Raw genomic sequence first — 26,206 nt, forward strand, 5'->3', positions numbered from 1 at the left:
ACACTTTTATACTTCCAGGTTACTTCTTCTGTATGGTGTCTTTTTAACTGTTGGTTTTGTGCCTGTTTCCTTATTTTTTTTAATTTTTTTTTTATCTCAGGATGTTATCTTATTTGTAAAAATGGGGTTTTTTTTATTCTTTTTTTTTTCCAGTGTATCTCAATTGAATATATTTTCCCAGTAGAGAGAAACAGAGCAGTAATTTAAAATTGTGTGTGTACTTTGAGGAGCAAACATTATTCAGTTGAAAGTTCTCTTATTTCTCCAAATACTTACAGCTTGAGATTTCATGTTGTAATCTGCAGTGGCAAGTAATTAGACTGCATGTAGTCTCTGTGCAGAAAAAATAACATTGTTGAGACTATACTTCCAGGTTACTTCTTCTGTATGGTGTCTTTTTAACTGTTGGTTTTGTGCCTGTTTCCTTAACTTGCATATTTGGTAGAGCTCACAGCGTTTTTTTTTTTGTTTGTTTGTTTGTTTGTTTGTTTTTTTCCCCAGTGTATCTCAATTGAATATATTTTCCCCGTAGAGAGAAACAGAGCAGTAATTTAAAATTGTGTGTGTACTTTGAGGAGCAAACATTATTCAGTTGAAAGTTCTCTTATTTCTCCAAATACTTACAGCTTGAGATTTCATGTTGTAATCTGCAGTGGCAAGTAATTAGACTGCATGTAGTCTCTGTGCAGAAAAAATAACATTGTTGAGACTGGGATATTTCAGTAAAAAAATTTATTATTTCTGATATTGACTTAAAAGATAATGTGCACAATTTATGGACCTTCATTTTATAGGTGGGAAGTTCATTTGAATGCAGCATTTCATGACTTGTATGAAGTGGAAATGCCAGTACAGGAAACAATGAACTTCAGGATAGCTTGTCACTGCTGACATGCATTTAAATTTCCCAGCTTGATAAATGAAGTAACAGAATGAGACTTTAATATAGAATTGTCTGGATAATTCTACATGGATGCTAACTGGTAGTGTCTAAAGAGCAGCAAGGTGTTGATGGCTCCTGAAAAACCCAGTTTTGTTTTTATAATTGCTTTCTGAAATTGACATTTTTAAACTAGAAAAAAGGTCAGGGTCACTGGGGAAGTGAATGGCTGCCAGCTTGTGTTGTAAGACAGCATTTTCAATCGAATGCATTCTTAGAGTTGGTAATGTTGCATTCTTTTGTGTACCCTGGGTAGTTTTCCAAAATGTAATGCTTACTGCTGTAACTGAGATTATACCTAAATTTATGCAGGATTTGGAAATCATGACTTTCTTGAGATTTTGATCTGATTAACAAGTCGAATTTTTTTGAATCGTAAAAAAATATTTTACAATATTTTACATTTATCTTTTCACTATGCAGATACATGTTATAATCTTTAGTAGGATGACATTATTATACATGTTATCATCTTTAATGTGATATTATACATGTTATCTTTAGTAGGATATTATACATGTTATCTTCAGTAGGATAATTTTATTATACATGTTATCACCTTTAGTAGAATGATATTATACATGTTATAATATTTAGTAGTACATGTTATAATATTTAGTAGGATGATACTATTACTAGTATTTATGATACTATCCTACTATTTAGTAGGATGATACATGTTATAGTATTTAGCATTTACACGTTATCTTTAGTAGGATGATATTATTATACATGTTGTCTTTAGTGGGATGATATTATACATGTTATCATGTATAGTAGGATGATACTATTATGTTATAATCTTTAGTAGGATTAAGCACATTACTTTCTTCCTAAGATTGGATTGCAATGTTCTGAGAAACAAATATAGATTTAATTTTGATTTTAAGTGTTGGATAATTTGGAGCAATTTTCAGAGTTGGTAAATACAGGAGTGACAAGTGGAATTGAACAAGGTAAAGTTGTGTAGAGAGTGAGTAGTGGAAGCAAAGCAATCTTCTGGTGTGGTTTTTCTGCCTGGTTATGGAGGTCACTCTGATCTCACTTCAAATGACCTCACCAGTGCAGTGCCACAAGGATATGTGGGTGCAGCATGCAACTTAGTTATTCATCAATTATCAAAATAAGCCAGGAAATTGCTGGGTGGCATGATTGCTGTTGATTTTTGATTGGTGATTTTAGGCTATGTTACCTAATACAGCAAAAATGAAGATTTTTTTTTTTTCGGGAGAGCTGCAGCACCCCACGAGGCAGCAGGTGAGGCAAAAATTAAGATTTTTTTTTTTTTTTTTTTTCCTGGAGAACTGCAGCACCCCACGAGGCAGCAGGTGAAAGGACATGGAGTTAAGTGGTGTGGCAAAACACATCAGGTTTTTCTCGTAAGCTGACCAGAGAAGGTGAAGTACTGGGCTTGTTCTGGGAGTCTGAATTGTGGTGGTGTTCATGCTGGGCAGAAGAGCACGCTAAAAGCCACCGGGAAAGAATTAGAGAAGAAAATACTGGCCATTGATCTGTCTTTTAAACCCATGCTGTGGTTGAATTTTTAATTTTATGCAGTGCTCGTGTTGCCTTGTCTGGACAAGGGTAAGACCTGGTACGAGCCCAGGCACAGGAGAGCAAACTGCAATTGTGGCTGAGTGATGCCCCATTTCCCTGCTGACCTTATTTGCATTCCTCTTGTGTTCTGCTTCTCTGATTTCTCCTCCCCACAACGAGGAGCATGGGATGCTGTCCAAGGGACAGGCAGAGAGTTTAAAGCTTGAGGTGAGAGTCAATTCAAATTGTAGATGTTCTTCTATGGCTTCGCTTAGAAAAGAACAGGAAGGAAGAAAAAGGTACTTGTTTCATCTGAAATAATTTCTTGATGCTGGATGTATTTATCGCCGTGTTCTGAAGGCTAAGTACTGTTTCAAACAGGGAAATGGATTGTCAAACAAAGAATAGTTAATCACTAATTTAAGTAAGACAAACATATTCAGAAACTGAAATGTTGCAGTGGGGGACAGCAGGTACTAGAGGAATACACTTTTTTTTTTTGTTCATTTAACAAATGAGACAAAACTGAGGCAAGTTCTTGTCTTTTTAGACTGTAACATATGGTATTTTGGTCATTGTACATACCTGATCACAATTAATCAGTAATTGATCAGTCAGGCTGATTGGGTGATAAATCTGGTTTTGTGCCTTGTCTCCAGTCTGCAACACTCAGTACAATTTCAGATTCCTCTGAGACTGTGTGTTAACACTGGAAAAAAGAGATCTGCCCCTTGCCTGCACATGGAAATAAATTCTGTCTACAATGCTTGTTGCTCCAGGTTTTAGTGTTCTTACATTCATGGACTGAAACATGTTCATACGCAGCTTTTGTGTTCCTGATGTTAATTTGTACCTTTCAACCTGCTGGTGTACATCCAGAATTTTTCTGTCTTCTGCTGGCTTTTGGCAACTGATTTAAACAGAACTTTCCTTCCTTCTATGGCCAGTGGTGACATTTCTTTTCAGTCCAAGTACCATTGTGTCTCTAGCGAAAGCGTGAATTTATATGTGAGTTGTTGTGCGCTGGAGAGGCAGTTTTTATCAAGCTGTCTTTTAAGATGCCAGTAGGAAAAGAATATGATTATTAAGATCTATCAACTCTAAGAAAACTTGCTTTGCTGTGTTTTCTTGCAGTGAAATAATGATCTTAGAACTTGAGTGATGAGTTGGATGTTCACCTTTAAAAAGTGTTTGTGCAAACTCAGCAGAAAGGTCCAACAAAATTTCTTGCAGCAATTGTTCAAGTGCTAGTGGTGTTTATGAGGAGAGGTGAATTAGCAGGCAGATTAATCTGGTTTGTGGTCCACACACACTGTTTGTGTTAAAATTGCCAATAAAGCTGAGGGGGGTCACTGAGCGTTTGGGAGACCTGAGGTGGTGATGATGATGATAACTCAGCTGTTCCTGCTTATGGCCACTGCCAAAATGAGATCTACCTCCCAAGGAAATCCCCAGTGGAAATGAGAGAAACCAGGACTGTTCTGAGCTGTTATGTCCTGTGAGTGACAAGCAGGTCATTCTGACAGCTTGGCTTTCTTTGCACCCCTGAATGATGGCAGTGTATTACGTGTGCTACATATATTCTCTAGTAAAGGTGTCACTCATAATGATGTTATATATTTCATAGCAAAGGCTTTAATGGCTACATGCAATTGCAAAAAAAGTTTGCTCTTATTATGCAGCAAAACTTTGTGTTACTGAGGAAACTAAAAAATACATTTTTTCAAATTTTGGTGAGATGTGTAATTTTGAAATTTGCCTCAATTGCCTTTTTCCCTTAGTCTTTTGTTTCCTTAGGAAAAAGAATAAAATTGCCTCCTTAATCTGTTATTTAGCAGGACACATTTGTTCATTATGAACTTAAATTTTCCTACTTATTTTAATGAGATTGAGTATACCTGCTATGGAAGATGTCAAATATGGCAAGATTTTGGATTTATATTTAATGGAAGCCATCTTTCATATTTGTGCTTTTGGTTTACAAATTGTATCTTTTCCTTTGGTTGGAGCGGTGTCTTCTCCAGCAGTTTTTGCTGAAATTGTGTGAATAGTGGGCAGAATAGTGGAGCACAGACTTGATATAGAAATGAAAATGAGCATTTAAACAGTGAGCAGTCTGTTTGGAGCAGGTGTGCTTGAGAGTTTGATAGAAACAGTTTTGGGGCATGGTGTCAGTGGCAGGGGAGGAGTGAAGGATTGCCACAGAATGCGGCAGAGAAAGGAGAAGGGGAATTTTCCTGGGAGCTGGAGGAGAACCACTGAGGCACGAAATAAGCAATTCCATAAGGGCTTGTGTAAAAGGGACATGCAGTTGGCAGAGAAGGCAGGGAAGGGCACTCCTGGGATAGCATTTCTGGCAGTGTGGGATGCTCACTGTCCTACAAGTCAGTGCAGAAAGGGGGGGGGGGGGGGTTGTTTTTTGTTGGGTTTTTTTTGGTGGGTGGTCGGGGGGGGGGGTGTTTTCTGTTGGGTTTTTTTTGGTGTGATGTCTTCAGGTTATATGGAGAGAATAGCTGACTTTTCAAATGTGTGCATGCCTTTTACATGTTCTCTGCTCTTAAGTGGGAATATATGGTAAGTAAAAGTTTACTAATTTAAAAATACTTTAAATGGCATTTCATGGATCCTCAGACAGAGTACAGTTGTTATTGTAGCCCTCAGATGTGTAAATCTTAACTTGGTTCTATGGAAATTGCTTTCTAGGTATGCTTCTTCCAGTTTTCAGGCCTTTGTTAAGCAGGGGCTGAGATTTCAGTTTGTAGTTTTGTTGCACAAAACACAGCCTAGTCTGAGTTGTTAGTTCTCAAGTAGCTACTTGGGCTTTCCTTGGATCTGTAACTTATTTTTGTATAAAACTAGAAGCATAATAGCACACGTGGTTTATAAGGAAATAGATGTCACACTTCTTGGCTTTACTTTTTTTCTTGGTGCTGAGGGTTGACCCCGGCCAGATGCCAGGCACCACAAAAGTCACTCACACCTCTCTGCAGCTGGACAGAGGAGAGGAAACTTAACAAAGGGTTCATGGATTGGCATAAGAACCAGGGGAAGTCACCTGGGCACCTCTGCCACAGGCTGGGGGTGGCTCCCTGCATCCCCCCCTGGATGCCTACATCCCTCTCTGGATCCCTGCATCTCTCTCTGGATCTCTGCATCCCCTGTGGATCCCCAGGGCTGCAGAGGAATCCCAGCTCTGCCCCTGGAGCACCTCCTGCCCCTCTGCCCTTGGTGTCTCCAGCTTCTTTCCCTCACGTGTTCTCGGCTCCTCCTCCTCTCCTCTGATTGGAATTAAAGCTGGCCCCAGCTTTGATTTCTGCTTAGCTCTGCTGTCCCAGAGGCATTCCCAGCATCTCTCACTCACTGTGCCAGCTTGGCCAGCAGCAGCTCCATCCTCTGAGCCAGCAGGGACTGGCTCTGCTGGACGTGGTGGAGGCTTCCAGCAGCTCCTCACAGCAGCCACCTCTGTGCCCCAACACCAAAACCAGGCTATGCAAACCAATACTCTTGGCAAGCATGAAAACCATGCCAAATTTCCATTTGATAATGGTCACGTGACAATTTTTTGCAGAATTTTCAGGTACACCTTTTGAGAGGGATGTTGCACTGAGGCAGTAACACACCACAGTTCCCAGGCAGGATGCTGGAAGTTCCTGGGGTTTATGGCTGGAATACTTCATAGTTTGCTTCCAGGTGTGCCTGGGGCAGTGCAGCCAGGAGTGAAAACGGCAGCAGTGTGACAGCTGTGGTGGCCTCAGCGAGGTGAGGCAGGGTCACACCAGGTCTCTGCCAGTGTCCCCATTCCAGCTGGTGCTGCTGGGCTCTCTGATGGCAGTCCCAGGGGAGTTACTGCATCCCCTTGTTTGATGTGCAGTGCCAAGAGTTGGCTGAAAAACTTGATTTTCTGTTCTCCTGGAGGAGCCGTTTGTTCTGGTTGGGTGAAGTGTAGTTTTCACTGCTGACGATGGAGCACCGTGTGTTTGTACACAGAATTTTTAAGTGGAGCAATAGTGAAACATCAGGAGCAAGTATTACTATGTATACATAAAGAAATGCTAAGCACCATCAAATCATCACTGTACATCTCTGTGAAATTAATTGAATGATTGGTGTCATGTCAGTGTCTGTGGCAATCAAGAGAAGTTAGATGAGAGAAAAGGTTCCATTTATTTTGTTGAAGCTGTGTTAATTCTTTAATTTTTTCCCCTGTGTAGATCCCCCTCAACTGAGTAAGATGAGAAATATTTTTATAAAGCATTGCAGAATAGCAGAGATTAACTGAAACCTGCAGAGCCTGAAATTCTTGAGGCGACATTGAACTCTTTCTGCTCTTTCCTGTGCTTGAGAAGAGTGGATCATGTCCTGTCTAGCAGAATTACTATGCTATGTGTCATAATAGAATAAAATACTGTGTTCTGACCTGAACAAAGGACCTGAACCCAAGGTTCTGTATTATTTTCCCACTGTGTTATTTCCCATGAATTCTGCAAGGTTGTGAAGTTGTTGCACAGGAAAATCTATTAAGGCCCTACAACCTTAGTCATTGTAAACAACTTTTTATTCTTTTTAAAGTAGGCTGGATTATCCATATTCCCAGTGTTCTTCTGAAATCTTACATGTGTTTTTCTAGTAGAATGTTGAGATTACTAAAGAGGGAATGAGCATGTTGGATATTTTGAGGAGTCAGAGATTGCTTGTCTGTAGCAGTTGGGAATTTGCTGAACAATTGCCATGCTGTTACCCCACAAATGAGAGCTGATCTGACAGGTATTTTCTGCTTTCTTACATCCTCAGACCATGGTTTCTGAATTGTCTTAGCTTTCTATGTGGTATCTTCAAGTCATTAAATATTAAACCCTACAAATGTTTCTCCATTTATAGAGAGGAGCTAAAAGCTCTTAGTAGTTTTTTTTTTTTTATGTTTCTAAAATATTCTGAATATATAAAATGCTGCTCAGGTGCTATGTTGAAATATTTTCTCTTAAGCAAGGCAACTTGGTTTAGTCAGATTTTAACCTTCTAAATGATTTCAACCTTCTAAAATTATTGCAGGGACCCTGTGTAGTCCTAGCAGCTTTCCAAGGTGTCAGCACTGGTGAAAATCCCTGTTCAGTCTTGCTCTGGGATGTTTTCATGTGCTCTCTCATCTCAGGCTTGTCACAACTATGAGCTTGGCTGTTTGTCTTGGTGTTTATGGATGTTCCCTTGTTTACCTTGCCTGCTTTGCCCACTAAGCACTGGTTTTGCAATATATTAAGATAGAAAGGGTAATAGATTTTCACACTAGGTAAGTATGTCCTAGAACATAAATCCTTTATTGACCAAAGAAAACATTGGAAGACTGAAAAAGACGGTGGCACGAATTCTGCATACCTAGGTAGAGCAGAAGGCATGTGACTGTAGGAAATAAAGGTTTTAACATAGTTTATTATTTAACCGTTCATGATTTATTATTTATTTGAGATTTTTCTGGAAAGTGGATTCACAGATCACTTAAATAAAAACCTGAAGTCAAAAGGAAGTTGAGGGGAAATGAATATTTTGAGAAATCCTGTGTGTGACAGGCAGTTTTAATTTGAATATAGGCAAAAAGAATGGTAAACTAGAAGAGAGTTTGCTTATCTTCTAACAAATGTTCTGAACTCTTGGTAAAATATTTTATTTCAAATAAATGTATCATGCTTATAATCTAATAGATTAGTCCTTTTCATCACTATCATCATTAGTATCTGACCAAAAAAAGAGTTGATATTTGTGTTTCCTTTCATGAGGTGATAAATCTTTCATTGCTATGCACTTGGCTTGATTAATTGAAGTGTATGAGATAGCCAAGATGCTTAAAACTGTGTCATCTGTTCCACAGAGAAACAGGAATTCAGAGAGCTGGCCTGAACCTTGCAATACATTATATTTATATTTTATGTATAAATAATTATAATATAATAAGACATGTTATATATATATATATTACGTATATAATATATATGTGTGTGTGTGTATATATATATAGTCATTATAACCTCATAAAAAGCATCTGGTTTTAGTGAGAGTTTGTAATCACCAGGATGCCTGTTACACACAAGGCACTGCATAACAAACATGTTATATACAGAAGCTGTAACTCCACACAGCTGAATGACTGACATCAAATGTCAACCTAATAATTTTTCAATTTTTTTTTTATTTGCAAGCTCCAGAATTTTTTCCAGCTGAAGCACCTCTCTACCAAAGAGTAAATTTCTACTTACTCAAAATTTACTTTTTTTTTAATTAACCTTTCAGAAGTTTGGCAGATCACAAATCAAAAGCTGTCACAAGCATCTTAGCTATCCACATATTTAGGACTTGTTTAAAGAAATGTAAGAAAATGTCTAGCAATAATTAAATAGTGTTCAGAGTAGTTTTTCAGATGGCTTGGTAGAGCAGCCTGAACCTTGCAATACATTATATTTATATTTTATGTATAAATAATTATAATATAATAAGACATATATATATATTACATATATAATATATATGTGTGTGTGTGTATATATATATAGTCATTATAACCTCATAAAAAGCATCTGGTTTTAGTGAGAGTTTGTAATCACCAGGATGCCTGTTACACACAAGGCACTGCATAACAAACATGTTATATACAGAAGCTGTAACTCCACACAGCTGAATGACTGACATCAAATGTCAACCTAATAATTTTTCAATTTTTTTTTTATTTGCAAGCTCCAGAATTTTTTCCAGCTGAAGCACCTCTCTACCAAAGAGTAAATTTCTACTTACTCTAAATTTACTTCTTTTTTTAAATTAACCTTTCAGAAGTTTGGCAGATCACAAATCAAAAGCTGTCACAAGCATCTTAGCTATCCACATATTTAGGACTTGTTTAAAGAAATGTAAGAAAATTTCTAGCAATAATTAAATAGTGTTCAGAGTAGTTTTTCAGATGGCTTGGTAGAGCACTACTTCAGAGGCACTGACATGGATTACTGTCTGCTGGGGAAGTGGACAATGGCAATTTGTAGTTTTATCCAGGTCTCATTTATTTTCATCTCCCACATATGGAATTTTAAAGTTGATTCATTTGCATGAGTCATGAAGGTAGAAACACTGCCCAGTTGGAAAAAGTAGTATGCATTTTCAAGGAAATTCTCCTCATTTTACTGGGGAGGAAATACAATCTCTAAACGGTATAACTATGTAGCTTAAATTGGTTTAAGTGTCTGAAGTGGGTCATTGTGCTTTCCAGGAGCTGTCAGTTCTTGTTATGTTGAATAGCTGTGTTCAGTTATGGGCTGGACAGCAATCAATTCCAAATTGCACGTGCCATCATGATATCCCTGGTGGAAATTGTCCATTCACACTGTTTCCCAGGTTCTGTGCTCTGCTTACTGGGTGGATTTGTTCTGCTCTAATGAGTAGAGCCTTGTGTAGCTGAGTGTTCTTCCATGTGGTTGGATTTATAAGTGTCTTCCTTTTTAATGGAGTTTTTCTCTCCACATGGAGGCAGTGGCTTCCTGGTGTGGGCAGAAATGTGTTCTGTTTTGCAGGTACTGCTTAAAAATGCAGCAACACGTTGATTAATCTTTCTAAGTCTGTCAAATCCATTCAGATTTTGAGAGACAGATAAAATAAATTGTGTAATTGTAAGCCACCTTATATATAGGCAAACCCCAGAAGTCTGAGATTAGATACCCAAGAGAGCATTGGAAACCTCAGAGATGATGGAATCACAGGGTAGCCTGAGCTGGGGCAGACCCATCAGGGTCACTGAGTCCAGCTCCTGGCAGGACACCCCAGGAATTCCATCCTGTGCCTGAGAGCATTGTCCCAGCACTCGCTGAGCTCTGTGTGCCCAAGGTGTGTTCTCTTCTCCCTTGCCGTTCCTCTTTTCCTTGTCAGCATGGCAATATTAAGGAACAACCACTTTAAATCCAAGGAAGAGCAGTAAGCACAAAAGTGCATGTTAAACTGATCTCTGCAGTGATCAGGTGCCTAAATCCAAAATGCACTAAGGGTTTTACCTGCTTGTGATTCAGTGCACCTCATTCTCCCAGTTATTTTTAAAATGACAAATGCCGCTGAAAAGGTGTTTGGTTCCGTGGCAGGAACTTGGAATTGTTTTCCTGCTGGGTAAATACTAACCACAAGGTAGTGCACTCTTGATCCATTTTGTCTGTTTCTCTTGGTCCAAGATATATTCTTTCTTTTCTGCACCTTGGCCTTGCTTTACTGAGGGCCCTGCTGAGCAGGGCAGGTACTTCAGTAGTCAGGACATTCCTGCTGAAGGTGTCCTCTTGAGTTCCTCACACTGAAAACAATTAAATTTTAGTCAGTTTTCCCTTTTTTTGAGATAAAGCAGGAAGTGAGTAAAGAGTTAAAGCTGAAGTAGCCACTGAGGGGTGTTCAGGACTGGTTTTCAATGTTGACATAGGAAAAGACATAAACCATTCCTTTGGGAGTAGCCCTATTGCTTCTGAGACAAGTTGAGTGCTGTTATCTAATTCCTGCTGTGCAGGGGGAGAAGAGGGCGTTGTTATAACTAAACTTGGGGCTATTCCTTTGTTCCTTTCTTACAGGAAGCAGCTTCAGCCTCTCCTGGGGCGGTTCAGCCAGTCAGAGGCTTTGTTAATCTCATCTGGCGTTGAGCCAGGGACCCTGGACGGTGTTCTCCTGGATGCTGGCTGTTCCTCCATGCAGTTAGACACACCTGAAAGAGGCTTTTCCCTGCAGAAGGATGGGCCCTTGGACATGAGGATGGATCATGACAGGTACCTTGTAGTAGAGCATTTCTTGTTGAACCTCAAAAACTGTCTGCTCTGCAACCCCTGTGTGTTTCCTTTCCTCTTAAAATGGAGAATTCTTATCCTCAACCACATCTGGTACTGCACGAGTATCCTGCCTTTCTTTTGCCAAAGAGCTTTTTTCTGTCTCGGTGCTCAGCCCTGGTTATTGTCTTTGCCTTCTTGGAAATGAGAGGAAGGTTCCTGTGGTGAATGATTAAAGCAGTAATGTTTTATTAGCTGCACCTTTAAAGGTAACATTTTTGGAGTGTGTGGTGCACAGCTACAGGAACATTTCTCTTTCAGAAGCCTGTTATTTCCACAGTTTCTCTGCCTGTACTTGATCTGCAGGCACACAACTTCTTGCTGCAGTCCCTTTCCTTTTCTGCCACATTTGCTAATTGTGGAAACTTCACTTGAGCCGGTCTAGTTGCTCCCTCAGGAAAGGAGCAGCATCCCTCTCTTCTGCAGTGACCATCTGATCCAGTTGCTTCTCTGTGAAAGGAACATAATAAAAATAAATTTATTAAATCCTATTCATTATATCTGCTAGCTTATATCAGATGGCTACCCTGCTTTTAGCATGCTAGTGTGATGTTGTCTTGCATGCCTATGTGCTTGTTGCAAATTATGCTTTGCAAAATGATGAGCTTCCTTTCTCTTTGTGTAGGAGGCACATCAGGCTTACTTAATTGTCAAATTAATGGTTACTGAGTAAATCACCTGCATTTGAATTTGGATTGGTGGTCAGTACTTTCAAGAGCATGAAAATCAGTAGTGGAGTGACAGTTTCCACTTAGGCAGCGTTTTTCATCTTCAGACAACCTGATGTATTTCTGCAGCACTTTGCTTTTTGCATGAGCAACCAAAGACATGTCTCGTCTGGGTGATGGCTGTAATGGCATGACACACCACATGACAGAGAATGGCACTTTTTTCTTGGTGTTCTGATGAACGTGGTGTCTTAAGAAATGCCATTTGTTCTGTCATTGCCCACAAGAGCCAATGGGAAGGCTCAGTTTCTAAGGAATTAGCTTACCATATTAATGTTAAGTCTCAACACAGCAAATTTCATGATACTTGCTTTTGCTGGTCTTGTGTAAAATGCTCCCATGGTTCTCCTAGGACTCAGCCCTCAGATTTCAGGAATCTGAACTCCAGGCTTTTGCATGTGAGTTGGATGCATCATGAGAAAACAAACACAGAGCAGGAGCATAAGAACAAAGGGTACCTGAGGCATGACAAAAGCCTTACACTGTGGTTGTTGCTATGATACTACATGCCTCTAAGTTTTTTTATCTTTTGTAAGATACTGCAGGGGAGTAAAAAATGCCTGAAAGTGAAGAAGAGAATTTAGAAGGGAATTTATTAGGTAGTTTGTATGTTTTCTCTGATTAGTAAACCCACAGGTGATGTTCATAAAATATCCTGAACTATTTCAGTGGCCAAGTGACAGAGATGTAGATACATAGATTGAAGGCTTACACTGCTTAAGTTGTAATAAGTCCTGTAGTTTATATGACTATGCCATTTCTATTATCTCAGGAGAGTATTTCTATATAGATTCTTATGGCTTGTAGTGAAAATCATGTTTAATGATCTTCACTAGCAATTGTTTTCATAGCAGGAGGTGTGAAAGAAAAGATCCTTGAAATCAGTTCTGGCTAGAAAACAACATGTGATGCCAGGTGGCTAAAATGAACCTGTAAGGGGCACGTTTATATTCTAAATCTGGCTAAAGAGAAAGGTCACGCATAATTTCCATCCTACCAAGATACTGGAATATATTTATTCTTAATTTAACAATACTTTTCACTAAAAGGCATAAGAACCTATATTTAACAGAAATGAGGTAACAGAAATGACCTAGTCATATAAACTCCAGGACGTACTACAATTTAAACAGTGTAAACCTCCAACCTGTGTATCTACATCTTTGTCACTGGGCTGCTGAAATGGTTCAAGGTATTTTATGAACATCATCTATGGGTTTACTAATCAGAGAAAACATACAAGCTACCTAATAAATTCTTCATCCTAAACTATTAAGCATCGTTTATAACAACACTTGAAAGTTAAAACTGTTCTAATTGAAGTCAGGGAACAAGCTCCACTTAGACCAGTGAGAAAAGGGGATTTAAAAGGTGTAAGCATAGTTGATAACAACACTTGAAAGTTAAAACAGTTCTAACTGAAGTTAGGGAATGAACTCCACCTAGACCAGCGAGAGAAAGGGATGTAAAAGGCACAAGCATAGTTTATAACAGCATTTGGAAGTTAAAACTGTTCTAACTGAAGTTAGGGAGCAAACTCCCCCTAGACCAGCGAGAAAAGGGGATGTAAAAGGCGCGAGCTCTTTCCACAGCCCTGCCACCTCCAATCCGCACACCTCGCAGGCAGCGTGCAGTGTGTGCCTGTGGCTCCGTGGAAGCTCACCTCTGGTGGGATGGCAGCTGATGTCAGAGGACTAATTGGGCTAATTGGCTGCTCTGTGTGTAGGTGCCCTGCCATGGCCACGGCTGCCGACGTGGTGAACGCCCTGGAGCAGCGGGCGCTGGCGTCGGTGCTCAGCGCGTACGGCGAGGAGAGGCACGCCAGGAGAATCGCCTCTGCCATCGTGCAGGCACGCAGCATCTACCCCATCACCAGGACCAGGCAGCTGGCAAGCATCGTGGCAGGTACCCTCATTAATTCTGCACAGGAGGGAAGGAAATATTAATCCCCGCCAAGTCCCAGAGGGATCTATTTGTACTTGGAGTGGTGCAGGATCTAATCCTGCCCCTTCTGCGTGATCTCAGCTCTCTTCTATTTTTTTCCTTTTTTTTTGTATTGTAGTTTGACAATTAGTTCAATAATAGATTTAACGTGAAGTGGTTTATCATTTCATCGACCAAAGAGTGACAGCAGCCTTGGGTATTCTTTATCCTAGCTATTGATCCTTTCAAATATCAGATATGTCATATCTGTCTTAGTTTAAATTTCTGTGTTTTAATATTTTAAAGGGAGGTACCATGGCAGTTTCCATGAATAGCCCCAAGTTTAATTTTCAGATATTTCCTGTCTTTTTAAAGAATCAGGAAGCACAAAGCAATATGGCTTGCTTCACTTTGTGCATGCTGACTAGATGAGCCTGAAGAGACTATTGAAACACTTCACCTTCCTTGCTCTTCACTGTAAACAGCTTGAAGAAAATCCAGTTAGGCAGGAGCAGTGCCTGCATCAAGAACCTTTACTTTTATTTTCTCAAGTAAAAATTTCTGTAAGACATAAATCCTGTACATTAACATAATATGTAGCGTCTGGATGTTTTCATTTTTTTAACCAAATTATGAAAGTCACTACATCTTGTCACAAATAAGTCTAAACTGCTGACTTTGAATACAGACCTTTAAAATTCTAATCCAAGTTTAACATTTTCCTAAGAACAGTGTAAAATATTTTATTGGTGTCCTGAAGAGTATTAAAAATTTCATAGCATTCTTAAAAATTTGCATTACTTAAACTGGAGGTCTAAGGCACTTAAATTTAATGATGGAGAAATTAAAAAGTCTGGATTTGTAGAAGCCAGGATACTTTAGCAAAATGCCCAGTCAACCAAGGCTCAAAGTTAAACTGATGTGATAAAAGGACCTAAAGACACTGCTTGCTGTTGTAGGTCCCTGCTGTAAATATAATGAATATAACTAATCTTAAAAAGAAAAAAAAAAATCAAAGAGATAAAGCACTACGAGGCTTTTATCAACCTTACATTTTTAATATCATCATTAGCAACATCCTGAAATAAGAATTTTGAGCTTTGCCGTCTATATTCCATGCTTTTTGAAAAAGTGTTGATCGAGACAGTGTACTACTCCTGAGCTGGAAGGAACTGTCTCACTGTGTTAAAGATATGTTACAGGCAAGCAACTCAGTAATTCTGAAATAATTTTGTGCCATAGCTGAAGGTAAGGGAATGAAAATACAGGTGTGTGCAAGACAGCAGTTGGAGCTCCCTTCATGTTTCATGTGCTGCATGTGAGTCAGGAGTTGATGTTCCCTTGCTGTGACCATGAGGATTTTTTTGTCCTCACTTTAAATTCCCTGTTACGTTTGAAGAGCTCCTTGATCCACAAGTCAGGTATGCATCAGGTAGTGTGCATGCCAAAAGCATTGAGTCCAGCACACATCTGCCAAGGCATTAAATGTGCATGTTTGGTGTGCTTTTTTGGGAGCACCCAAGTAATTGTACCAATTTTAGAGCTGTTACACTGATCCCTGTTTGCGTCAAACTTCCTCCAGTTTTAATTTGGTTCATCCAGTAAGGAAGAACTCTGGTGGATGCTACCAGTTTTTAAGCTGATTAAGAAAATGTTAAGGAAATTTTTCATAGTTGTGATAAATTTTGATTCATTTATCATCTGTATTTAACACATATTCTTACATGAAATTATATTGGTGAAGTTACTAGGATAAGCCAGAGCTACAGTGCCAGAGACCACAGCTATAGGAACCTCTTGATGGCACAGCCCAAAAAAACACTGACTAATTCAGGACTTGACCAGAGTAAGATTTATGACCTATTAGTTAAATGTTATGTCCTTTAAAAAATAAAATATTAATTAGAATAATAAATTCTTGCGTTTTAGATTTTGCAGATTCTCTGCAAGCCTGATTACCTTCCAGAGCAGGGTCATCATTTTTGCCTGGTATGGGAACCAGAACACAAGCAATACAATCCAGCCAATGAAGCTGGGTGTCAGCATCTGAGAATCTGTGTAGTGCTTGTATTTCTTTCTCCTCTTATTGATTACTGTGGCTTCAGATGCTCCAGGGCTGCCAAGTTTTATCTTAAGGTCCAGCTGATCATCAGAATCACAGTGAATCTGGGCTTGGACTAACCTGAGCTTGGAAAATTTAATTTCTTTTGATAGAATGCTGGATTTCTGGTCTTTCCTGCTACCCCGCAAAAGGTTAGAACATGTGTAGCGGTTCCTAATCCATTGGGAGATAAAAGTGAAGGATGTAGTTTAAAAAAAAACCCAAGGAAACAAAACAGCATTAAAAATTTTGTCTTCCTCTTTGCTTTTATAAATATTATCCAAAAGGCTTCTGATCAGTTTAAATAAGACCTCTAGGAGCTGTGGAATCTGCAGTAGGAGGAGTTTGGGAAACAGCATCTTTTCCTGCAGCACAGTGGAACTCTTCTCACTGTTCATAATTTTCACAGAGCTATTTGCAGCCTTGAGTGCTCTGTAAATAAATACTGAAAATCGGTAGTTCTCCGTTGAAGGGTTGTGAATAGGTGTGTGAAAGGTGATTAAGAAGCCCTTCCTGATGCCTTTTGTTGTGCCTCACTGAGTAGTTTGGAAACACTAGGTCTGACTGCACGTGCAGGAAAACTCATTAAAAATGGTGAAATTTTTAGATTTCAATTTTCATATGTTTTTCCTGTGCAGCTAATGGTCTATTTTGATTTCTTTTCAGGGGGCAATATACCTTTTTATCTATTAATTTTTGTTCAAAATTTATTTTTTTCTGAGCGTTATTTAGGTACATAATCTATTAACAGACAATTTTGAGATCATGTGATCAACTGGCCTTAACCTGAAAGGAGGTGATGATGACATGTTAAAGAAATTTTCAAAGTTTAAAGAGAACTTGAATCCGTGAAGTCAATTTCATTCAGACTGGCTCACTTTTATAGGCTTTAATTATCAGTTTGGAATTTGTAATGTTGCCTGCATTTCAGACGGGTGAGAACTAACACTGTGCTGAGGGAGCCTAGACAAAAGGACATTGTCTGCGTCACAGAACCTTGTTAAATGCAGTGCTAATTGATCAGACGAGTTCCTGCCAACAGGTGCACGCTCTGAATTCCTTCTTACACTCTCCCACACTCTGGGCACTTGGACAGTTCCTATTGACAGGCACAGCACACTGCTAATTTCATTCACAAGCTTGTAAAATTTCAATACGTCTCAACATGAGAACCTGTTAGATTTTTTTTTTTTAAGTGTAAGTATCATCAGGGCATCCTAAAACTAAAAATGGTTCTTTCTCTCATTGGGATTCCAAACCAGTCATCTAGCCAGAAGCACGGTGTTTTTATGAATGAAATTCACTTTACAAGCTTCCCATACAGATTGTTTTCCCCTTTTTTTAATGTTTTTGTGCATTGAACAGCCAGTTACCAGGAAGGATTTTCTTTAAGCATCTTGGTAACTGGAGAGGCCTGGGTGAGAAGTGATGTGCCTGAGCAGAAAGCACTAATAGATTTTGATTTACCTGAACTAGAGGAGTCAGAATGATAGGGGAATTTTTCACCCATGGAACATGGACCAGAATCTATAACATTGGCTAAAAAGCTGAAGGCCAGTGTGACAGAAATTACATTTTAGATACAATAATAATCAGATTAGAATAACCAGAGATTACATTTATGAGTTAATCCCAGTCTTTGACAGTAGACCAGTAAGTCTTAGAACATGTAAACAGTTGGATTTTGGTTTTAGTCTGGGAGGGTTTGCTTGCATAAAACTGCAAAGTGGCTGCAGTTCTTTACCAATTTCCTGAATATTAGTATCCTGTGCTTTATTATAGGAGCTGCAGTGCTCTTTGTGTGTGTTCAACTGAGGCCTGTAAGGTTGTGTTAGACTTACAGAATATATCTGGGCTTTGATTAATTTTTCTTCAGTGTGTGATAAATTATTCATAGTAATAAATTAACGTCAGAGTTAATTGTCATAGAAGGTTATTGTAGGAGGAAACTGCACTCAACAGCCACGGCAGGATAAGTGGAAGAACCTTCCAAAGACCTGTGAGTGTCCTAATCATGCTAAAAGCCTCAGTGTCATTGTTCCTTTATTTATCTAATCAGTATTGCAGTTGTAAAATATCAGTGTTGATGAGCAGACCGGTGAAAACCTGCCCAGATATTGGCATACTATGTCCATTTACACTTTTACAAAGCCTTTTGAAGTTGAATTTAGATGGATAGGATGGTTTGGGTTGGAAGGGGCCTTAAAGCCCATCCATTTCCACCTGCCCTGCCATGGGCAGGGACACGGTCCTCTAGACCAGGTTCCTCAAAGCCTTGTCCAGCCTGGCCTTGGACATTTGCAGGAATGGGGAATCTACAGAGAAACTTGTTCCAGTGCCTCCCCCCACACAAAGCAAATAATTTCTTCTGATCTGATTCATTCCATAGTTCTGAGCAGCCTACCAGTGCTGGTGGCTGTCACTTGACCTTTAAACAAAGTTGTGTTTATTTTGCCTAGAGTGATGTTCCTTTCTGCTGTGCACTGAGAGCCTGAGCTCTCATCACACACAGCTGGCACTCAGTGGCTGTTCCAAGAGCTCCACTTCAAAAACTCCTTCATAGGTGTGCAAAGAGACATGGAAACAGAGGCCCTGCCAACAGGGACAAGCTTGGTGTTGGTTTCTTGGGATTCCTCATGCTCTGTGGTTTTTAGCTCTCCTTTTAATTGAGGTCTCTCACCAAAACAAGGTTTGTGATTTCTACAATGAGAGTACACATTCTTTTTATGATTCGTGGCCAACACAGAAGGTTATGTTCTCAAGGACAGAATTACATTGACTAGCTAGTATAGCTTTTTCTGGAGTTTGTAAATGATGGAGAAGCCTCACTCCTGTGGGCTGCATCTGTTTACTGGTTGGTGAGAGAGCTTCAGGCCACAAATTCACACGCCCTCGTTGGTTGGGAGAAGTCAATCCTGGTGCCACTTTCTGTCTTGAAGGATTCAGACTATAAGGATTGGAAGTAGCCACAGCTCCAATGGGGTCTCTTCAGTGAATTTAGGAGCTGTTAGCTTTGGAGATCAGAGGAGGAAGGTAGGTAGGAAAATCAATTATGCAGAAACATATCATAGCAACATAGCATATTTGATAACAGTTTTATTAATAATAATTGACTTTTAAAATCCCATCATTTTCCTCTGTCTTTACTGAGCACTGAGATTGCTTTTGTGTTGTGATATGCTTTGTGAACACTTAGGCTTTCTGACATAAGTAAAATCTTACCTTTAAAACTCTCAAGAATTACACTAATAAATTCTTCTGTGTGAGCATATTATGGGTAGTGATATCTATTAATTTTTTTCAATCACCTGTGGGAATTTGAATTTAGACAACTAGTTTCAGAAGTACAGTATTCCCCTTTTTCACTTCACTATGTAGAATATTAGTTACTTGATTGTGAGCTGCATTTACTTCAAACTCTTTGCTTCATTGTCTTGTAGCTTAGCACTGACATGAAATTAGGGCATTCTAATACATACATAGCAATTGTATTGCCTCTTGTTTAGAAAAATAACTGTCCACTTATGTGCTAACATGATTTATTCAATTTATCTTTACCAGACTCCTGTGGTCACTTAGGTAATAGATTATAAATTTACTTGGGTTTTACAGATCTTACAGGATTCTTGCACTTTAGTCCCTCTGATCCATCAATTAGGCTTCTCTAGCTTTTTGTTCTGTACCCATGTAATGAAAGTTCAAGCTTAAAATACATTAAATATTGATATATTAAAATTTCTGTCAAAATTTTCGTCTCTGCAAAAACTTGTTTGACTCATAAGAATTTTGGGGGAAGGAAGAGGGAGTTTTGTGCATCTAATAAAAAAATACTTAATCTGGTGATTTTAGGTCTGACAAACCTTGACACATTCTGCTGTGTAGGCACGTGAAAACACAGCAGCGTCCGCTGCATTTTCTAAATTTCTCAAGGGATTTTTGTAAACATTTGAAGAAACACAGGCATAGTGTTCAACAATTGCTATTCCCAAACAAGGATGCCTCTTTTAACCCTCAGGCAATTACTGAAAGATAGATATTGCCAGGTAGACATTGTCTTCAGTTACCTCTGCCTGTAAAGAAATGCAGTTATCTGGAAGCCACAGGTAAGGTTGTGTCCATTGTAAATGAATTTTTTTCCTTAAAAGCGTTACACAACTACAAATTCCAAAACTGACATCGATTACACTGAGCTGTAAGGTGGGACTTGTCTGTCCTATCTTTTTTTCTTTATCTGGATTTCAGCCATTATTTTTTAGTTTAAATTGGTGATGCTTTTGGAGAAGGAACTTCTCCAAAAATTCTAGGGAAAAAACCCAACCACAAAGCATCTTAGTTTAGTAGGCTTTACGTTCAGAGATGTGAATCCAAAACTTAAAATAAAGATGCATTACAAAGAAGGAAGCTCACTACTCAAGGTTCAGTTTTGACTGTGCTTTCCTTTAAAGTCACCTTGCATGAGTGGATGTCAGGATGCAGGAATATGAAGTTATTAACTTGCATCTTTTGAAATGTGTGGCAGGTGCTTTTCCAGTGTCAGCGCTCTACGCACGGAAGGACTTGCTTCAGAGACCTGTGCATGTTGCCACTAAAACTTTCCAAGGCCTGAGAATATTTGTGAATGATGAGCTCCATGAACTCCTGATAGGGCTGAAGACAGCTGAGAAGTTCCTGAGGCCTGGAGGTCGCCTCGTGGCCCTGTCCTTTCATTCCCTGGAAGATCGAATCATCAAACGCTTCCTTCATGGCATTGATGTGACAGAGAAGTACAACCTTGGCTCCAAGCAGAAGATCAGACAGGCTCTGAAAAGTGCCTCCAAAGGACAGGACACACAAGGATCTCCCTGTGGAAAATCCAACTCAAAGTGGATTTCTATACAGAAAAAAGTTCTCACACCACAGGCCAAGGATATTCAAACAAACCCAAGAGGAAGGTCGGCCAAGCTAAGAGCTGCTATTAAACTCTAAACCAAAATGTATGATTACATGATTGTATCATTTCCTGAAATTCTGTTTTCCAGAATGCTAACTTGACAGATATTGTCAAACTGAAAAAATAAAATGAAGGCTGTGAGAAAACGTTTCTTTATTACCTTTGTGCTTCTTTTTTTGGTGAGGAAGTAGTATGGAGCGTGAAAATGCAAACTAAATGCCTATTAGTGGGTGTCACTAATTATATCAAAAATACATGTTTTTTTAAAAGAGCATCGAACACCAAGTTTATAAAAATTGCAGGTTTGATGTATTTGTAGTATTCCCTATAGATTAATTTCAAAATCCTGACATTAACAGTCTAAATTCAGTAGCTAATTGAGACATATTTTTATGGGGGTGGATTTCACACACCTAATTCAGATGTCTGGTTTAGTCTAGAGTAAGTTTAAACTAACCTGAGAATTCTTGATATCTGTGCCTCTCTCTCCCAGCTAACTTGTTGCATGAATGCCACTGGGACAAGAGGTAATTCTGAAATAAAGTGACATCAGCATGCCGTGTTCTGCCCAGGAGTTTGTAAATAGACTCTTAGCTTTTTAAAAGTAAGTATTTATGTCAGAGTGATCACCTGGTTGTTTAATGATTAGTAATTGTAAATAATACATGTATCTTGGGGGGAAAAAGGGTTATTAAAAATCCACTGTTGGCCCTGGGACGCTACAGTAAAGCAGTCAGATTTGTACTTGACTGTTGAATTTCTTCCTGCAACCATAACTTCTGTGCACAAATCCTCTACAACTTTTAGGTGTCAATGGAACTATAATGAACCCATCAAAAAAGCCGTGTTGTGGGTCTTATGAAGTATTCTCCTTTGCTGGTGATCCTTTAGTAAGAGGTAAGTATTAAATTATTTTAGGAAAGGCACACTCTTAACACTAGCTTTCTGTTTGGGTGCTATACTCGGCTGTAGAGCATTTAACATAATTTGTTTAGTTACTGTGAATTAAATTTAGTTTTGGGTTTATATTTTCTCTTAAGAGACCACTTGTTTTCTAGTTTTACTTGCTACAAATGAATGGAAAATAGGACAAGTTTCAACTTCTTTGACCTCTGACTCATCTCTTCAGGAAAAAGTCTTGGTTTAGATAATCAAATTGGCACCAGGATTTCATTTGTGATGTCTGAGACTTGGTTGGTAGAATAAAGAAAATGCAATTTCTGACTCAGCTAAATGACTACTGTGCTGGCTTCTGAGCAACTGACTGGATCATTCTGAACTTGACTTTTATCCTCTTTGTGTTGATGTAAATGATGACTTCCTGTTGGGTTTTTGAGTTGTATTGACACAAGATGATATTTAGATTCACTGTCTAACATGCAAAATAGTGAAATAGCTGGATATTGTTTAATTCCTTGGTAAAGGTAAGTCATATAATGTGTTCTTTGGTATAGATCATAGCATCTGTCACTAACCTGAAATAACAGATGATGGGCATTTCATTCTTTTTTGAAATTTCAATATTTTTCCACTTGCTTCGTTATACATGCTGCTTAAATAAAACATTCCACTTCAAATAATATTGCTTACCCTTGTCATTTTTAAGACAACACACTGTACCCTAAATAGTTTTGGTTTTTTTTTTGTGCAAACATTAAATATAAATAGCTAAGGTTATTTTTAGCTGAGATTTCCTACTGGAGTGTATTTCAATGGTAGATTTGAAAAATTGTGCCTCCAGCATAGGCTCAGAAGAGTTGTGGTGCCATGCTGTGCCTTGTTCAGGACACACTTCAGGGAAAGACCATCCAGTTATTACAGCAGAATTGGTATCTCAGAAATTACATGAGAGCACTAAAATTCCTTATGCTTAAAACAGTGTTGAAAATCCACACTTGTCACACCTAAATTCAAAGGCAGTTTCTTAGGATAATTGAACTACTGCATACAGGGTTGTGTAAATACGCTCCCTCATTTAGGCAAAGAGGCTTTTCTTTGCCTTTAGGTTGGAGTTGCACAGCCAGGACAGGATGTAATTTGTTGACTTTTTTTTTCCCTTTAGAGAGTCTGTTTCTCTCCTCTCAGCATCTCCTCACTTTCAGCTTTAAACCTGACATATGTCAAGTCCTTGAATTTTAACCTCTGCTTGCCTGGAAAAAAAGCCTTCTGGTTTCCCAGAAACACCTCTGGTTATATTTGGTGAAAGCCTTCTTGTATCTATAAGCATTTCACTTAATTTCATTTCATTAAAAAATAGGGACTTTTACCACAGATATGCAGCAATGGGGAAAAAGGGAAATGGTTTCAGTTAAAAGAGGAGAGATTTAAACCGGAATTTACTCAGGCGGTGTGAGGCTCTAACAGGCTGCCCAGAGGAGCTGGGGCTGTGCCACCCCGGAGGTGCCCAAGGCCAGGCTGGATGGGCTCTGAGCAGCCTGAGACAATGGGAGGTGTCCCTGCCATGGCATGGAATTTACTCAGGCAGTGTGAGGCTCTACAACAGGCTGCCCAGAGGAGCTGGGGCTGTGCCACCCCTGGAGGTGCCCAAGGCCAGGCTGGATGGGCTCTGAGCAGCCTGAGACAATGGGAGGTGTCCCTGCCATGGCAGGGGACAGGGAATGGGTGATCCTTAAGGTCCCTTCCAACCCAGACCACTCTGTGATTCTGTGACTGAGTGAGCCACACTAAATTATGTGACGGGTATTGGACATTCATCTTGCTAGCAGAGCGCACCTTAAATTTTTCTGATGTGGTATATGTGACGTGTTACTAAAACTAACTGGTTTTTTTTGCCACAGTTGAAAATTATCTTTAAGGAGGAGATGGCATCTGGTGGCAAACGTCTCGCTGGAAACCAAGGCTTGCTGTCAAGGTACAGGTCATCACTTCTGGAAACTTCCATTCCACCTAAGCACTGCACCTTTTAATACAGCCAAATGCAAGGTCATCTATCTGTCAAGAAAGAAAAAAAGATTGTGGGCTGTATTTGCAGGGAATGTGACAAGAATGTACCCACGGGGAAGGACAGGAACATGCTATAAATGCAATAGTTGTGGAGAGCATCATGTGGCAGCTTGGGTGCCATACAATGTGTGCATGCAGTAGTTTATATGCATTTATATATATATATATGCATTTATATATATATTCAAATAGTTGCGGAGAGCATCATGTGGCAGCTTGGGTGCCATACAATGTGTGCATGCAGAGCACGTTGCTGAAGAGTGTATCTTTTCATGTTAGTACTTTAGAAGAGTGGGAAAAAATTAAAAAAGGGTAAAACCTAGCTATAAAACTATTTGTATGTGTTGCAAACATGCTTTCTATTGAATTTACTAGATAATAGGATGTAATTAGTTAATCCAAGTTATTGTAGAAGTTGGTATGCTGTCAGAAGTACCTGCCTGGTAAAGAAATTGGCATAGAATAATTATTTGAAAAGTAGACAAACTTATTCTGTGACTATGATTTTTATAATAAAAAACGTATGTTTAAAACATCATTTACCAGTATAAACACAATTGTCTGCATTTACAGCCTACTGACAATTATTGCTTCCTGAAGAAAAAGAATGAGTTTCATTGTTTCATAATGCAGGTAATATAAGGAATTAATGTCTCTTCAGTTTCGGTTGTTTGGGGTTTTTTTTTAACCTTGCAGTTGAGTATTTTATCTGTAGTCTTTCACAGTCGTGTCTGCCAAGGTTGCCACTTGACTTGAACCAAGTCCCAGTCTGGAAGGTGAGTTTCTGTGAAGGAGTGTGGAGGCATTGGAGAGATGGAAGCTGGAGGGAAAGGATTCCTAGTGGGGGTACAAAGGGGAAAATGCTGGCTTCAGTGAGCACTCTCAGCAAGTGCCTCCTCCAGCAGCATGTGTTGCGCCAGATGTTTTGCGTTCTGCTTTCTAGAGTAGCATGTCCATGGTTGTTAATGATTCATCTAATTGCTCTAGGATTGCTTTTTGTGCAGGGCAAGGCATGGTGTTAATTGGAGAGCTGATGCTCCTGGGCAGTGTGTGCCCTCAGGAAAGGGGATGTGCAGGTCTGGGAGCGTGGCAATAAGAAGCTTTAGACACGGATTGTTGGTGATTTGATTAATTTCAATTTTAAAATGACTTAGTTGTTTTAAGTAATGAGCCGTGACTCACTGGTTTTAGTGCAAAAGTACTGGTGAAAAATGAGACAAATTGGAATAAACAGAGAAGTAATGAACTCATGAGTCAGTTCTTTGCTGTCTACCTTACTTAACATCTTTAGCAACAGCAAAAAGGGGCTCAGGCCTGGCTTCCTTGTGCTCTTCTCAAGAAAGAGCCCTTCAGTAGCTGTAGTACCATTTACAGCAGGGTTCTGAAGAGTATTCAGTGGAGGATAGGAGTCAGTCTTTCTATCCATACATTTCCTTTTTCATAAAGCACTTACCTGTGAGTTAAAATAATATGAAATAAAGTTTGTAAGTCTTTCAGAAATTTAATTAAATGCAGAGGCCATTTTACACTGGAGTTATACTGCAATTAAAGCAGGATTTTGGGGATTAATTAGGACTTCATTGCTACGAGTCAATCTTGCAAATAATTTAAATGAATGTAGAACAGCTTTTTCCCTTCCCCTTCACCCAGACCCTGTAGAAGATAGAATAGAAGAATATATTCAATTTAAGAGATATCAGTAGTAAAGTTGAGAAATTTCTTTATGAGGTTGATCTCCAATTTTAACAAAATGTCACATCTGCAGAATTGTGTTACTCTTTCTGTTCATTGCCTGGTTTTGCCAGCAGCAGTGGGAGAGCTCAGTGTCTGCAGAGCATGGTTTCCCATGCATAAAGAGAGGTGAGAGTAGGAAGGCATTTATGCTTCTAAATATGATCTCTGTGTTTTCCCTCTGCTCTGCAGTTGTGTTTACCTTTCTGGATCCTCTTTAAGCTTATTTTAGGTGAATGAGAGGGAAGGGCTTTTCTTTTTTTGGTGAACCGTAAAACCTGTCCTTAGAAGTATATTAAAAGTGATGCTATATAATACTTTCCTACTTGACATGTTTCACTGATGACATGCCATGTGTTTCAGTGTTGCTATTACATCACTAAATCAGGAATAAGGGCAAATATTTGTTCATGGGAATCAAAGCTAAAAAAAACAGAGCAAGTCGTCAGCTGTCTAAAATTCTTACTGACATAGCAATATTTATAAAAACTAAACATTTCTTCATTGTACCATGATCTTCAGACAAATCTT

The 26,206-nt window shown here is 39.1% G+C and overlaps 1 protein-coding gene across 2 annotated transcripts in view; it reads left to right on the top strand.

Moving 5' to 3' along the window:
• METTL15 (methyltransferase like 15) overlaps positions 1 to 21,126 on the top strand; it is a 76,360-nt gene extending 55,234 nt beyond the window's left edge. For both annotated transcript variants that reach the window (XM_041485112.1, XM_041485103.1), the window contains exons 4-6: positions 11,050 to 11,241; positions 13,753 to 13,931; positions 20,570 to 21,126. In XM_041485112.1, coding sequence (XP_041341046.1) covers positions 11,050 to 11,241; positions 13,753 to 13,931; positions 20,570 to 21,015 — 817 coding nt within the window. In that variant the 3' untranslated portion in view covers positions 21,016 to 21,126. The remainder of the gene's footprint in view (positions 1 to 11,049; positions 11,242 to 13,752; positions 13,932 to 20,569) is intronic.
• Positions 21,127 to 26,206: the final 5,080 nt, after the last annotated feature.

This window comes from Pyrgilauda ruficollis, unplaced genomic scaffold, assembly GCF_017590135.1.
Source record: "Pyrgilauda ruficollis isolate IOZ18807 unplaced genomic scaffold, ASM1759013v1 scaffold118, whole genome shotgun sequence".
NCBI lineage: Eukaryota > Metazoa > Chordata > Aves > Passeriformes > Passeridae > Pyrgilauda > Pyrgilauda ruficollis.